At 35.7% G+C, this 17,472-nt stretch overlaps 1 protein-coding gene across 3 annotated transcripts in view; it reads left to right on the top strand.

Moving 5' to 3' along the window:
* VEZT (vezatin, adherens junctions transmembrane protein) overlaps positions 1-17,472 on the top strand; it is an 80,743-nt gene that overhangs the window by 40,614 nt on the left and 22,657 nt on the right. For 2 of the 3 annotated variants that reach the window (XM_030856358.3, XM_060305856.2), the window contains exons 4-7: positions 2,317-2,492; positions 4,673-4,948; positions 7,657-7,806; positions 11,610-11,757. In XM_030856358.3, coding sequence (XP_030712218.1) covers positions 2,317-2,492; positions 4,673-4,948; positions 7,657-7,806; positions 11,610-11,757 — 750 coding nt within the window. The remainder of the gene's footprint in view (positions 1-2,316; positions 2,493-4,672; positions 4,949-7,656; positions 7,807-11,609; positions 11,758-17,472) is intronic. The other variant, XM_030856360.3, reaches the window with a different exon arrangement.

Here is a 17,472-nt window from a genome sequence, read left to right as displayed (position 1 = left end):
CTGTTATTATCCTCACTTTGCAGATGAGGAAACTGGAACAGAAAGGTTATATTAACTTGCTTAAGTTGTGGGACCAAAATATAAACCCAGGCACTAAGTCTTGATACTTGTTGAGGGCGAGCCAAAGTTCACGTAGCACACCTCCCCCCAGCACAGAGCACCCATACTATTAATACTGCCTCGAATCACACTGGTTTTGGGGAGGCTTTATCCCAGTTCTGCAACAGGTCTGATGCCAAGGAGTGGTGTTGAAGAAAGTGAGTTCCTGATTAAGCGGCATGCCCATAAGAGGGTCTGTGAAGAGGAAGAGTTCCCAATCTGCATTAACAGCCTCCCCCCTCTGTCAGCCTTAGCCTTCATTTAATTAGGCTTCTTTAAACTTACCCCTATACAATTACTTAGAGGTCTCATAAAAGGCCTGATTTCAAGTTTTTGTAGCAAAAGTTTTATTTTTAGTACTTGTATTTGAATATGGTCATGTCTGATTGGGGAATCCAAACCAAATTATAAGGCCAATATGGGAAGGTTTATTTTAAGGATTGCTGGAAAAGCTACCATGCTCCACCCCCTGCCCTCCTGCCTTCCATTGCCCACCTGCTGTCGCTACCCTGCAGCCCACTTCCCCCTCTTCACCCCTAAGAGTAATATAAAGTGAGTTGTGCTGTTCTCTCTTTATGAAAGTGGAGTGGAATGTCGAAAAACTAAGTAGTTCCTAATGTTAGGATTGTAAGAGAGAGGAGGCAGTAGTTCTATGAACCATAAAAGTGCTGCAGAGGTATGTGCAGGGTGTATCAGTAGATGGTGAAAAAGCCTTATAGGCTAAAAGGAAGATCAGCATTCCACTGAGATTTTTTTTTTTTAGATAATTAAAAGAAATATATCCAAATAGTCCTAATACTAAAAATATTCTTCTCCTTCTCTAAAAGTGATGTATAGCCCATGACCAAGAGGGTATGTGCTCTTAGTGCATCACTGCATAGTGTATGGATCTGTAGTGTGTAGATCACTGCTTAAGTCCTCATGGTTAGCTCGGGCTAGAATCTGTGGTGTGGGAATGATTAAGAAGAGCAAACCCACTGCCCTCAAACCCTAGACCTAACTGGTTTTACTTTCATTGCTAAGGGTCTTGTCCATTAGAAATTCTCTTTATTTTTATCATACAATAGTATCTCCCTATTCCTAAGTATAATACAACATAAAACTAAATTTTCTGGTAGAGAAGACTATATTCAGGGAAGAAGAATCAACTACCAAAGACTTAGGGTTTGAAATCATAATCCTGGAAAGTTACTTAATCTCTTTGAGCTTCAGTTTTCTCCTCTATAGAATGGATAGGAGGATGATAATGTACATCACAGGGTTACTGTGAGAATTGCTCTAACATTGCTATCTCATCTCTCACCCCTCCACCAGGTACACGCTGCAAAAACTAGTATTGGTGACTTGCAGGTCCCCAAACTAGAAGAGACTTGCTTTCATTCTGTCTCATCCCATTCTTCCAACTCTTTCATCTGGTTCATCCTTTAAGATTCAGTTTAGGCATCACCTCTTTTACTTTCTCTTTGTTGCAGGTTTTGTTCCTTCTATGTCGTTTTCATAATAACCTAGTTATACCTCATCACACTTCTTTGCACTTACTTTTCAGTCCTTTGCGTTAGACTATGAACTCTCTAAGAGTAAAGTCTTGTATGTCTTGTTCATTTTTTTATGCTTTTGATGTCAAGCATGTTGCCTGGTATGTATTCCTTGATAGGTGGGTAGAAGGAAAAGAGGGAGGAATAAATAAGCTGGTATATGTGAAAGCATTTTGTAAACTATAAAGTGCTATGCACATGTTTTTGTCATTTTGTATTATATTCCTTAATGATGTATTTTTAATACATTCTAAATGTTCATTTTTAGAAAGCCTTGATTCTGCTGATGTAATTTTTAGATATTGGCTATATTGTTACAGCATCCAGGGACAGCATCTTCTGTTACAGGATTATATTTTCCGTGTTGTTTTCCAACAATTTAATTAATTAGGCTTAACTCAACAGGTTTATTAATCTGTAATTACTTCATGTCTGTTTATTAAAAATATATATTTCACTCACATGTGGCTCCATAATGTCTACCTCAGTCTTTATTGTTTCACATTTATAATGAAAATAAAACCCTCTCCATCATACTGAAAATAGATTGACTATTGTTTCTTCTTCTTGGAATCTGTACTAAAAATAAACACCTCTAATTTTATTAGCATGGTAGGAGCTTAATATTTAATACAAAATTATGCATGTATTAATACCTCTCTTCCGGTCTTTTAATGTCAAGGATATTGGATTCCGACTCGACTCACTACATACCATCCTGCAACAGGAAGTCCTGTTACAAGAGGATGTGGAACTGATTGAGCTACTTGATCCCAGTGTCCTGTCTGCAGGGCAACCTCAACAACAGGAAAATGGACACCTTCCAACACTTTGCTCCCTGGCGACCCCTAATATTTGGTACTGTCCAGAAAACATCTATCCGTTGCTTACATACAGAGTATTACCAGAGGAAATCCATCATCACGCTCTCCATTATAAAGGCATTATAAACATTTTAGCATTTTAATTAATGTAATGATATGCCAGAGGTTAAAAAAAAAAAGTCCCTTTCTAAAGTAAATACTATTTCAAGTGAAGGTGGAAAAAATATCCAGTTTGATTATTATATATTTTCAACTCAGTATAGTTAGTGCTGTGTTTAACAACCCAATAAGCAGGTATAACATATGCCAAAAAAAAAATCTCTCTTACCCATATACCTATACACATGTGCTCATGAAGGCCTAGCCAGTGCTTTATGTTTCTTTACCATTAATAGATTATGTAGTAATTACATTGTAGAGGCACCAAGGATAGGACATGGGGCATGGAGGTAAACAGTTGATTCCTGCTTTGTTGGGTGAGAAGAGATCATAGACAATAGACAATTCAAACTATCTTAAAACTTGTCAGCCACTTAAAGTATTTGGGTCTAATGCAGAAGTCTCAGGCCATAATCTGTTAAAAAGAAATATATATGTATAGTAAAAAGGGATTATATATACAGAACTGTAAATATCCTCTTCCTATTAAAGTATGAGTTTATTAAGTGAACTAAATTATTGCTGGAACTGTTCAAGTTATATGGGCAGTTACATTCATTGGCCTCAGTGCTCTGAATTTATGTCTTTCCTGTCACATTGACAAATGCTTCATATTGTAATAGATAGCAAAGTATGGTGTTTTCCAAATATGTAGTCACTCAGATATCATGATGAAGTAAAGCATCTTATCCTTTAAAAATATAAGAACTTAAGGAGCTGCTAGAAGGAAGCATAGGTTTTAAGAATTTTATAACTTTATATTCAAGTTTTCTTTGACCTCAAATGTCATTAAGCAATTCTGAGCCCTATAAATACGTTATAGACTTTGCTATAACTACATAAAAGTATATGATGAGATTTTGCTTTATGATATTACCAATATTGTCTAACAGTAAAAGATTCCAAGGGAAATTAGGGCAGGCAAATATTTATTAAGAAGCATTCTTACATTTTCTTTATAGTTTGACTATATAACTGTCTTCAAGTAGTGTTGATGTTGTTTTTCAGATATCCTCAGATACAGCTCCCCTCTATTTACCTCTTTCTATATTTTCACATTTTCATCTAAGCCTTCATTGCTTGAATGATGTATGTTAGTCTGTAGATTTGTAATTGACCTAAATTTTAAAAATTTCATATATATTTTGACTTCAGTTAAAGCAGTGTAAAAATACAAAGCTTGTCCATATTACGGTCAGCAATAAATATGTATATTTCCAGAATTGCGGTGATGGTTATTTAAAATTAATGATAAAATAAAAAATAAAATTAATGATAAAATAAGATGGGGCTTCCCTGGTGGTGCAGTGGTTGAGAGTCTGCCTGCTGATGCAGGGGACACGAGTTCGTGCCCTGGTCTGGGAAGATCCCACATGCCGCGGAGTGGCTGGGCCCGTGAGCCATGGCCGCTGAGCCTGCGCGTCCGGAGCCTGTGCTCCGCAACGGGAGAGGCCACAACAGTGAGAGGCCCGCGTACTGCAAAAAATAAATAAATAAATAAAAATAAAATAAAATAAAATAAGATGACTTTATTCAAAGCAATTACTCATGAAGTATATATTATTTCTAATTGGAAAAATACTTATATTTTCTTGAGGTATTATATGTTTTTGCACAGATAATTAAAGTCTAATTTTAGGGGAAAAGACCTCATGATATCTCCAAATATTAAAGATTTTTAGTATTAAAAATTAGTAAAAATTAAAGTTTTTTTAAATTTTATATTTGTAAAATCAGATTTTAAAATCTGTAATTTGTTTTTAGGTTAAAGAGCACATATCTTAAAAAAAAAAAAAAAGGTTTTTTCAGAAGATACCTATTTATGTCCTTTACCTAAACTGATTAGCTCTAGACAGTGGGTGTCTAGCAACTAGACAGTGGTGCTAGATATTTTTTAACTGTTTCATATTACTTTTTAAAATGTCATATTTTATAAAGTCATACTTTATAAAGAAGCTAGCATTTTATCTATTTTAGGAAACCTGAATTGCTGACTAAAGTAACTCATCTTTCTCTGGACTGATGGATATCATTTTTTTGGCTTTTCTATTCTAGGGATGTCTCAGTGCTATTTGCCTTCATTAGTTTGCTCATTATGCTTCCCACTTGGTGGATTGTATCTTCCTGGCTGCTATGGGGAGTGATTCTATTTGTTTATCTGATCATAAGAGCTTTGAGATTATGGAGGACAGCAAAACTACAAATAACCCTAAAAAAATACAATGTCCATTTGGAAGATATAGCAACAAATAGCCGAGGTTTTACTAACCTCGTGAGAAAAGCTTTACGTCTCATTCAAGAAACTGAAGTCATTTCCAGAGGATTTACACTGTGAGTTCATTTTTCATTTTATTTTTTAAATAATTCTTTTCTACTACATAGTTAAATTAGAATGTTTATTACCTATTTTCATTTTTGTTTTGCATTTACAGAAAAAACTAGGTTTCTCTTTAGCACTTATTAAAGTCTGTTAACTGCTAAGTGAAGGAATAAATACATTATATATTAGATTTAATAAGTGGTATGATTCTTTTTTCTACTTTGAGAAACCAAAGTGCTTTGAGAATCATGATTATTTCTGTGTGTTACCATGTGATTACATAAGATAACATAGAGAGCCTTGATCCTCGCATGCAGTAGTTACCCAATAAATACTTGTTCTCTTTACTCACCGTCAGATGCTCTCTTTACTCAGTTTACATGATAGATGTATCTGACAAGAATTCATTTGGAAAACTCTTGCCATGTATTAATAATATTCTTTAGGTTAATAGTAGTAGATATTTTGGCACTGATACTCTCAGATACTCTCACTGATATTTAATACGGGAAATTAAATATTCAACAGTCTAGCTCTAAGTGTATCAAGCTACCAGATGGATAGACTATTTATTCTATTATTAAAGGGAAAACACCAATTATGTTCCATATTCTATGCCAGACAATTTTGCATACAACTGAAGGCATACAATTATAAGCGGTAGAGCAAATGTTAAAGTTCATTCCATCTGCCTCTAAAGCTTATTTCCCGTACACTAGGCTGCCAGCTAAGCACTTACAGATGACAGTTGTAGTATAATATATTTAATAATTTATATAACTCATATAACGTCTGCAACCTATAGGTGGGAGAAAGTAAGTATATGGCAGAGAATAATTGTTGCTCTTAATTAGTTGTATCTGGAAAGTCATGAAAAGAGGGGGGCAGAAGAACCTTGGGTAGTCATTGCATCCTCCACTCTGCTCACTCTAGAGTAGTACCTAAACAATCTTGACATAAAAGCTGTATTTGGAATATCATGAAACAGGAAAGTAGAAGAATCTCCAGTAATCCTCTCATTCTTCACTCTGTTGTGTTCTGGAACAGTGTTGTAAACTCCAGAGACATGAGAGAGATTTTATAACTTCTCTTTCTGCTTAATTCAAAATGTAACAGTCCTTAATGTCTGTTAATTTTGGTCCTTCCATTGTAGTTAAAGTCCACTTTTGTTGATAGAGCGTAGCAAATACTGAGTGTCAAATTTTAAAAGTTAAAAATCGTACTAAGTAAGTAATATAGCTCCTTTTCATTCTAGACTTGCACAACAAGAGGACTGACCGGTTAAGCAAAGTGGCTCTGTGTCCAATTAATGCTTAGGCCTGTATAGAGGATTCTGTGCCTTTTGTCATTGTCCCACTTTTACCCATATGTCTAGAATTGGCATGAAGAGCTAAAATGGGCCCGTTAGGCATGATTTCCCTCTGGATTATGACTTCTGTCTATTCAAATGCAGACAGACAGAAAAATTTTTGGAACAATTGTACTTCACTTGTCTCCATCTAACTGGAAAATGGATTGAAAAAATTATGAGGAATAATAAATTTTGAATCATAATTTTTAGAAATATTTTCATTTTTAAGACTGAGTAAAATGGAATACAAACAATAGTGTCCATATATTGAAAATATTAGTGCTGTTGTATTCTTCCTCAACTTTCCTCTCTAGCAAATAATTTAACCCTTCTTTGCCTCATTTCTTTGTTTTAAAATAAGCCTATCCGTCATTGTCCTGTTTTTTATAGATTTTTAATGCCTGAATATGTTTAGTTTGGTTTAACATTTTTTTAAGTTTTGAGTTAGATGTCTTATTTTACAAATTTGTGGTTATAGTGTAAGAAATTTATAAATTCCAAATACTTTGTTTTACTATTAGGAGAGGTTACTAGTTAGGTGAAAAACTTACTGTCTGGAAAACTATGTAATATGAAATCACTCATAGTTTCATTTATAAAAGCATAATATGTTACATGGTGTTGTTGCAAATAGGTACTCCCCATTTATCTTTGGAAAAGTGCTTATGAAATGTGCCTCCTCTTGAACAGTTTTGAGAGTAGCTATGCTACTACGTAGTAACCCTTACTTTGCCTTTCTACTTGCATTCCCCTGTTGGCCACTGGTCCTGTTATCTTTCTGCGTCCCCTACTTCATTTTGAGTAGGTAAGTGCCAGTGGCTGCAGGTGGGTAAGTCATTTTACCCTACTTTTATGAATGTACAGAATGTATTTCTATACAGTATTTGATTGTTCTGTACAAATGACCAAAAATACGATTGATGAACGTATGTAAATGCATATTAAGAATGTGAAAGTGTTTATAATTAAGGCTTTCATACTTACTGTAGACATAGGTTTTGAAAACTAATGTAAAGTAGTACCACTTTAGTATATTCTGGCAGATAGAGTGTCTATATCAAAAAGTTACAGTTTCTTACATAAATATTCCTACAGTTCTACTATATTTCAATTAAAATTTGTTGTTTCCCCATATCAGAGGAAGCCTTTATTCTTTGAGATTTTAATTTTTCATTTGTCTTTTTTCTGGTGGCTATATATGTGTCAGGGAAATATCTATTTATGAGACCTGAGTTGGGATATTTATAAGCATTTTCTAATGAAAATCATGAAAAAGGAATTTTTTTTCCTAAGTTTAATAGAATTGTGGATTTAGAAAACAAAAACTTTAGGACACCTGTACAGTTGTATCACATTTTACTTTTCAAGTTTGCTTGACAGGGTCAGTGCTGCTTGCCCATTTAATAAAGCTGGACAGCATCCCAGTCAGCATCTCATCGGTCTTCGGAAAGCTGTCTACAGAACTGTAAGAGCCAACTTTCAAGCAGCAAGGCTAGCTACCCTATATATGCTGAAAAAATATCCTTTTCTGTCTATATGTAAGAATAAGCAATGTTTCCAGAGTCCTGAATATAGATATCATAGCTGCATCCTATAAAAGTTAACTGTAAACTGAAATTGCCTATTTTGAAGCTGATTTCCATCATCACTTTTATTTTAAAACTTAGGGGAATGACAATAATAGACAGGAAGAAAGTTCTGCTCTCATGTGGCTCATTTTTAACAAGGAAAACACTTGAAGTCCCTCCCTTCACTGGTCCAAAGAATAAAGTCAAAAGAACCTGGCTTCTCTAGGTCAGACATTTTTTCAAATTACTGAACATGACAAATTTGCATCATGACATGGAAATAAACTGGCAACAGGAAATCCTTCCCCTTTCAAAAAACAGAGGCTCTAGGGTCAGATTGGCTGTCTAAATTTTGGCTGAATCAGTTACTGTGTAGGTGACCATAAGCAAGTTTCTTCACTCTCTGTACCTTGCTTTATTTATTGGTAAACTGACAATAATAACAAAATCTTCCTGACTGCTTTTGTTAGACCAAATGAATTGATGCATATAAAGTGCTTAGGCAGTGTCTGGTATATAATAAGCACTTAAAGACTGCATGACGATAAGTCTGTCTCTTAAATTTACTAAGTCAGGAAATTAGGTCTGTTAGAAAATAAAAGTGTATAAGATCTTTATTTTAGTTAAAATTTTGTTAGGTAAGTTATGAGTAAATGGGATGCAAAAACTATTTTGTACCTTCAGGATGCTGAGTACTGTAACATTGATAAATATAATGCTTAAAAGTTTACAGAGTGCTTTATGTTCTATCATTATATCCTTATACAGACCTTTCCATGTAGATTTTCTTATCTCCACTTTATGAGAAAACTAAATAAAATCTCTACTTTATATGGGATTTACCCAGTGTCACACAGTAAGAGGTGAAATTGTGTCTTGACTGTAGGACTTAGGACTTTAAACCTTTTCTATATATGTATAGATTTACTATATCTAGATACACACACACACACATATACATACATACACATACTGTACTGTATTACCTCTTTGGAAATTGGGAGAAAGCACTTTCATTTTAGTCAAGAACTTGTCTGTTCAATTTGTTTACTACCTAAATACCTGCCTGCAATGTGCTAGGAAGACAGAACAAAAACCTGTACTACCTACTTTTAAAGATTTTTGAGTGTAGTCAGTAGATATTCATAATACAGTATAAGTGCCCAGGGTGCATTCCAGCATAGCAGGACAATGTCCTTGACCTGTGACTTCTGTGAAAACACAGAAGGCTTTCAGGGAAGCGACACCTGAGTTGACCCTCAAGGAATGAGTAGGAGTTGACCTTGAGGATAAAAGTGTGCATTGCAAGTAGAAGGAAGAAAAGATATAGAAGGAAATAGAGATATGACAGTGTGGGATGTTAACTGCAAGTAGTTATTCATTCAGTGAATATTATGCCAAGCAGTTTGCTAGTCACTAGATATACAGTGGTCCACATAATAGACATGGTCCCTGCCTCGGGGAGCCTATAGTTTAGTGAGGGATTGGGAGTGAGGTGGGCTGAGAGGGCCCTAACAAAGATTGCAGATGGTATGAATTCCGTGGGCCAGTCACTTATCTAGATACTGGTAACCTAGCAGCGAACAAGATAGAAAAGATCCTTGTTCTTATGGAGTTTGCCTTCTAGTGGATGATATAATTAATAAAAACTGAACAGAATATTTTCAGATATTTGCTATAAAGGGGGAAAACCCCAGGGGAATAGGATAGAGAGTGATTGGTGGGTTGCTGTTTTTGATTGGATGATAGGGGAAGGCCTGCAATTTAAACTTAGAATTGAGATGGAGTTCCAGTCAGATGGACCAGCGAGTATAAAGATCTTGTGGCAGGAGTGAATTTAGTATGATTGGAGTACAGAAAAAGGACCATCATACTCGAAGACTGCAGCACAGTAAGTTGGGAGTCAGAGTATGAGATGAGATTCAGAAGTAGGCAGGGGCCGGATCATATTCTCCATATAAGAAACCTTAAGGAATTAAAAAAGTAACCACCAACTATTTCTTTGGAAAGACCAGTAAGTTATATAAACCCTCGTGTGCCAGATCAAAGTAAAAAGAATAGAAATATACAAGATTACTAATGAGAACAGAGCAAGAAATTAAAGTTATTGTAAGGGGATAGTTTTGTAACTTTGTGGCCACAACTTTGAAACTGTAGGGAGAAATGGATCATTTCATATCAAAACACAAATCTCTAAAACTGACCTAGGAAGAATTCAGACACTGGAGATTAATAAAAAGAATTCCATTTAAAAAAAGAAAGCACCTGGTTATATATGTAAACAATGGAAAATGTGCAGCTGTAAAAAAGTGATAAAAGGTCTTGATGCACTATTGTGGAATGATCTCCAAATTATGTTGTTAAATGAAAAAAAAAAAAGCGAAGTGCACAGAGCAGTATTTATACTACCCTTCCATTTGTGCATAGAAGGGATTGTATATATGAGGGGATAAATAAGAGTGTGTGCATGTGTATATACACATATATATATATCCCCACATACACACACATTTATATTTGGATTTCCTTTTATGTATGTACATAACCATAAAATATCTTGAAGTATACACCAGATACTGGTAACAGTGATTGCCTTTGCCTTTGGGTAGGTGAACTAGGTGGCTAAGGGATAGAGGTAGGAAGCAGTTTTTACTATACCCCTTAATACCTTATAAATTTTTAATCCTTTGAATATATTACTTATTCAAAAACTAAGTGAATGAAAAATTTTTATCTCGCCCAGATGATATTGTAGTTTTAAAAAAAAAACTATTTCAGGGACTTCCCTGGTGGCACAGTTGTTGAGAGTCTGCCTGCCGATGCAGGGGACACGGGTTTGTACCCCGGTCCGGGAAGATCCCACATGCCGCAGAGCGTCTGGTCCTGTAAGCCATGGCCGCTGAGCCTGCGCGTCCGGAGCCTGTGCTTCGCAACGGGAGAGGCCACAACAGTGAGCGGCCCGCGTACCGCAAAAAAAAACACAAAAAACTATTTCAGACCATAGAAAAGTTTAGATAGAAAGCTACAGTACATCATTTTATTTATGCAGATACTATAATCTCAGTTCCAAATAAAAACCAATCTCACAAATAGAATATTTATAGATTCTGCCTAGTACTATATCAAAAGATTATTATAATACGACAAAATAGGGATATGTTATAAATGCATGAAGAGTTCAAATATCAAGAATTGTATGGATATAATTCTTTACAAAAACAATGAAAGAGGAGGAAGTCACATAATAATGTTGATAGATGCGCATGAGGAAGAGGAAGGCAGAAACAGCAGCAGTCTATGTCAGCAACCTTGATGGAACAGGCTTAGTGTTACTTACATCAGTAGTTCATGTTTTCAGGTAACGGTCAGGTAATGATGTCCTGCAGTGTGCAGACTTGGAGGAAAAGAGGAAGTATTTGCTGTAGAGTGGTAAGGGCCTGAGCCACGATACAATAAAGTACATAATACAGTTTCAAAAGGTAGATGCGAAAAATAACTAAATTAGCACTTTAGCGCTTGTGAAGAGTTGAACTTTTAATTCTCCAGCTATAAAGACATTTTATTCTCAAGTATCCTGTAAGATTTGAGGTATATTAATATATTAGATTTTAAGATTAGTTTCTTTTTTAAAAAACTGATGTAAATCTCCTCAAAGTTCAGAACAAAGATAAGTAAAGGTAATTTTGGACAGTTTTATTGTACTCTTTATGCTTTAATGAAAAGGCTTTGTTGATTGCCTTAACCTAATTTAACCTACCCCCTGAACTCTGAGAGTGACAATGTAACCAACTACATCTGTGTGGTGCCTTTTAAGGAGCTGGGCCTTGGACTTAGTGAAGAGCAGATTTCAGAAGAAGAAGCACATAACCTTACAGATGGCTTCAGCCTGCCTGCATTGAAGGTAATCCATTCATGGATGGGAAGGGCTGAAAAGATAGATGCATTTGGATTGTGCCTGTGCTTTCTGAATATAAATGGTGCACCTGTTTCTTTTGTTGTTTGCTGGATACCATTACCATCATAGCCTTACTGATGTTTTTGAAACTGCCTTTAAAGAGGGACAGCACTGTGAAGATTGGATGAAGAGTGGGAATTCCCTGGCGGTCCAGTGGTTAGCACTCTGCGCTTCCACTGCAGGGGGCACAGGTTCCATCCCCAGTCAGGGAACCAAGATACCACATGCTGTGCAGTGCAGCCATAAATAAATGAATCAATGAATGAATAGAGGAGATCCTTATGTTCTGATATTGAAATACTTTAAATTCTTACTATAGGCATTTCTTATATTAAATTAGAGTTTGAAGATAAATGAATTTAGTAGGAACCCAATATATGAGTGATTTTATTTACTAGCCATTTGTTTCAACAAACATGGGTAAAAAACCTACAAGATCAGCACCTTTCCTTGGAAAATCTCCAAAATTCTTATATGGAACAAGAATTTTTTCATATATTAAAAACCACATAAAAGGATATATTTGACTACATAAGAATTAAACTTCTAAACTTTAAATGCTGTATATATATTTTTTTAAATTTTATTTATTTATTTTTGGCTGCATTGGGTCTTCGTTGCTGCACGTGGGCTTTCTCTAGTTGCGGCGAGCGGGGGCTACTCTTTGTTGCGGTGCACAGGCTTCTCACTGTGGTGGCTTCTCCTGTTGTGGAGCACGGGCTCTAGGCTTGCAGGCTCAGTAATTGTGGCTCGTGGGCTCTAGAGCACAGGCTCAGTAGTTGTGGCGCATGGGCTTTGTTGCTCCGTGGCACGTGGGATCTTCCCGGACCAGGGCTCGAACCAGTGTTCCCTGCATTGGCAGATGGATTCTTTTTTTGTTTTCTTTTGTTTGTTTGTTTATTTACTTACTTATTTATTTATTTATGGCTGCATTGGGTCTTCAGTGCTGCGTGCAGGCTTTCTCTAGTTGTGGTAAGGGGGGGCTACTCTTCCTTGCGGTGCGCAGGCTTCTCATTTCTCATTGTAGTGGCTTCTCTTGCTGCTGAGCACGGGCTGTAGGCACGTGGGCTTCAGTAGTTGCAGGACATGGGCTCAGTAGTTGTGGCTCGCGGGCTGTAGAGCACAGGCTCAGTAGTTGTGGTGCATGGGCTTTGTTGCTCCGCAGCATGTGGGATCTTCCCGGACCAGGGCTCAAACCCGGGTCCCCTGCATTGGCAGATGGATTCTTAACCACTGCCCCACCAGAGAAGCCCCAAATGCTGTATACTTTAAATGTAAATAAGCTCAGGGAAAAAATTGCAGTGATTTATAAACAAAGGGCTTGAATTCTTTCTATATAAAGAGCACTAAGATATGTGAAACCTATTGAAGATAGGTCAGGTGTGTGAATTGCCAGTTCACAAAAACCAGAAATGGCCAATAAATGTGATAAAAATTTTCAGCCTTACTAGTATGCTTCACTTCAGCTGTGAATACCATTCTTCACAAAGGTATGTACCCTTTACGCCAGCAATTTTAAGCTCACAGATTCATCTCAGGAAGTAATCAAAGATATACATTCATAATGTTACTACAGCAGCAAATCTTCGAAACAAGTTAAAAGTTCAGTGATTTGAGATTGTTAATGAGATTTATGGTACATTCATTTAATGAACTCCTTTGGAGTTAGTAGTAGAAAAAAATAACATGAAAAAACATAAGTTAAAGCATCTTAAAAAACTAACTGTATGCATTGTAAGATTCCAGTAGTATTTTTAAAAAGTCAAGCCAAATGTCTTTAACTTCCTTTTCAGTATTTAGCAAACTCCACTTAGATATTTTTTTATTTCTAGCCTCTAAACTTCACTTGATACCATGGAAATCAGTGCAAGTGTAGTTAACAGCATATTTTTCAAGATTCATTTTGTTTTGAACCGCATAAACTTTTACATCTTTAAAATTTTCAGATCCACATAAAAACTCTAGTTCTCCTGTTTTTCTTTCCAGTCACTTGAAATTTGCCTTGATTTACTTTTAACCTCATTCTAACCCATCTTAATAAATGGCATCATACAACTTATTAAGCTAGAAACCTGGGCAGTATCCTTCTTATCCATAACTCTTTTTACCCTTCACATATAAGCTATGAGTAGATTTTTGTGTTGGTTCCACCTTCAAAATACATTTTAAACTCATTCACTTTTTTTCATGTCATTTCCCACCATTCTAGTCCCAGCGGCCATCATTCTTACTGAGGCTGCTACAATAGTTTTCTTACTGGTTTCCTTAGTTCCCTAAAGTTTGTTTCAGAATGCAGTTTGACATTTAAAGTGCCTTAAAAATGTTATATGCTTTAAATCAGTAATTCCACTTCTGTAAATCTTTCTTAAGGAAATGATTTCAAATATATTAAAGCTTTATATACCAGGTTGCTTATTAGTTTTGCTTATGATAGTGAAAAATGGAACACAGCCTAAATGTGCAGCAGTAGAGGAATAGCTGCATGAATCACAGTAAGTCCAACATGGTGAACCATTGTATACCAGCTACAACTTGCTTATGAAGATTTTGTAAAAACTTGGAGAAACCAGTGAAACAATCAGGATACATAAATATATATTTAGTAACTCTGTGTTTAGAAAAAGCCCATGAGAAAATACTAATATACCAATAGCTACTCTTTAGTGTGGTTGCACTGTAGGTAATTCCATTTACTTCCAAATTCAATACCACGACCATGCTTTACTCTATGATGGAAATAAAGTTATTTTCAAAGAACAATTTGGGAGATTCTTAATGATGAAAAAGCAGCGACTTTGGAATTGAGCAGACATGGGTTTATATTTTAGCCCTGACACTGACTGGTCATTTGACCTTGAGTGACTTGTTCTTTGAACTTACCTAATCTGTAAAAAGGAGTTACCATACCTGCCCTACAAGGTGTTAGATTAAATGAGAAAACAAACAAAATACCTACAACAGGGCTTGTTGTATAATGGTTAACCCAAAATGGTAATAGCTGTTACTCTTTAAGAAGGGTTTGGAGAAAGAATTAATGGTCATATTTCTTAATTTCCCTTTTAACTTATTTTTTTGTTTACTCATCAAGATGTCTCAGTGATTTCCCTATTTCTTTATGCTTTTCAAAAAGCTTGTTAAATCCTGGATTATATTTTGGCCAAAGTACAGGCAGCAAAAAGAAACAGTGGGCCTCCTGGAGTCAGACTTTCTAGGTTTGACTCTCACCTGACTGCTAATGTGGACTTGAGCAAGTCATTGTTTCTGCGTTCATAAAATGAGATAACCATAATGCTGATCACTAAAGGATTAAATATTTGCCAGTCCAATACCTGGGAGAGAGTGAGTGATTAATAAATGTTATCTGATTTTTTAAATTGCATCTGACATGACCTACTCTAAACTGTGGGACTTGTTCGCTTGTTATCTCTCTACTCCACCACCAATGGTACTGGTTGTAGCTGGATCCTTTTTGCTCACCCATATTATTTTACAAGTCAGACAAACTTTAGTATTTTAATTCTGCTTTATTTTGACATATAACTAATCTGTAACTAAACCTGATGATTGTGTTGCATTGTTACCAGGAATATCGGACTCCAAAAGAAGCCTATCTTGAGATTTACAGAGTTTATAAACTGCTGAAAATCCCTGTAATGTTCAAAAACTGTGTAGTGCCACCTTGTACAGTTGGCATTATATCCAGATAAAGAATTTTTAAATGGATTTTGTAAGTTAAATTTTAAAATTCTTTCTCAAAAGAGCAACACTAACTAAAGCTTTTTTAAAAATGTAGTGAAAGATGGTTTACAAATAAATCGGGGCCTCTTGTTTTCCTTTGTAATCTTCGTTGTGTCCTCTAAAGAAAATACATTTGGGGGTTGTTTTTTTTTTAATTGTTCACATATCTTCCCTTAGGAGAACTTAGGAATTGTAAGTGCTGCATCTTTGAAAAGGAAAGAAACTTCCTAATTGCATCCTGAGGAGAGACTTGTGAAATATCTAGTACAGAGTCCTTACCTCTCTTTTTTTCTTAGTTTAAAACTCTTAGTTTTTTTATAAAATTATTATTATTATAAAGAGTGTATTTCCTTTAAAAAACAAATCTGCATTTTGTGAAAAGACTTTTTTTTTTTTTTTTTTGCCATGCTGTGTGTCTTACAGGATCTTAGTTCCCCGACCAGGGATCGAACCTGGGCCATAGCAGTGAAAACACCGAGTCCAAACTACTGGACTGTCAGGGAATTCCCTGAAAATGCTTTAAATCAAAATTTCCTAATTGCCCATAAACTGTGGTTATCCCCTCATCCAGAGCGGCTTCCCTTATTCAAAGAACAAACAGAAAAAAATGTGTATTTCTGAGTTTTGGTTTAATTGTATAATATGGCAGTGATTAGATAATAAATTTGTCTTTTTTAAAATGGCAGTAAGCTATGCCAACTTGATTTTTTAATTTCTGTGGTCTGAAACTCTGGACTCATCCTTGTTAACACCTTTCCTCATAAACAGTCTGTCAAGAGATTCTGTCACTTGTCTCACCGCTGCTTACCTCTTACCACCAACCACTATGGTATGAGCTACCATGTTAACTCCCACCTGGATTATTGCAGTAATCTCCTGTCTTCGCTTGTGCTCACCTCCCTATGATCTCTCAACACAGGATGATCTTGTTAAAGCTTAACTCAGATAATATTACTCTTCTGCTTAGAATCCTTCAGTGGCTCCCCATTTCTCTTAGAGTAAAAACCAGAGTTACTTCAGTAACTTCATCACTTACCATGCTCCCCCTTGCTTACTGTATCCCAGCCGCATGGACCTAGCTGTTCCTCAGATGTGCCAAGTATACTCCTACTACAGGACTTTGCACTTGAACCTTCTACTCCCTGGAACTCTTTCCTCATAGTGGCTCAGTTCCTTCAGATGAATTTAGAGACCCTCCTAGCCACCCCTCCTTCCCTTTGCTTCTCTCTCCCTCTTCTTCCCCTCACATATACACACACAAACCCACATTTGCTGTTCCCCTTCTCTGCTGTATTTTCCCCATACCCCATCAGACAAGAAACTTATTTTACTTGTTAATATCTATTACTCCCCCTACTTGAATATAAGCTTCATCAGGGCAGGGATATTTTTCACTTTTGTTCTCTGCTGTATTATCAGCACCTAGAGTACTGCCTGGCACATCATAGGTGCTCAAGAAATACTTGGTGAATTAAAAAATAAAGGATAAAGAAAATCATTTTAGTAACAAAATTTAATGGTTAAATAAGACTTGTGAGATACCTTGTATTTATATTTAAGAACCCCTAGATAGTATATCTTCAGTGATTTAGAATTTGGGCCTTGCTCATTTAAAAAAAAAAAATGAGTTAATAGTAAAATAGGTTTACATTAAATTATCTTAATTCATTATTTGCATAATGTTAAAATTCATTTAATAAAACAGTTTAAATAATGTCCATTTTCATGGTTATAAAAAACTGAAATCTAAATTATCCAGAGTGGTAAATTATCCTCTTTTTATTGTCTGCTAACTCCTGTTCAGACTAGATTGTATTTGTTTGTTTGATATTGTCCTCTTGAATAGTACTATCTGGAGGAATCCTTTGCTGCCAGACTCCGGGTGTGTCTTTTGAGAATGTGTGTTGTAGTTTCTCATGCCAG

Source organism: Globicephala melas, chromosome 10, assembly GCF_963455315.2.
Source record: "Globicephala melas chromosome 10, mGloMel1.2, whole genome shotgun sequence".
In the NCBI taxonomy this organism is placed as follows: domain Eukaryota; kingdom Metazoa; phylum Chordata; class Mammalia; order Artiodactyla; family Delphinidae; genus Globicephala; species Globicephala melas.
Note: the sequence above shows the minus strand (reverse complement) of the source record. Positions and strands in the feature narration are given on the sequence as shown.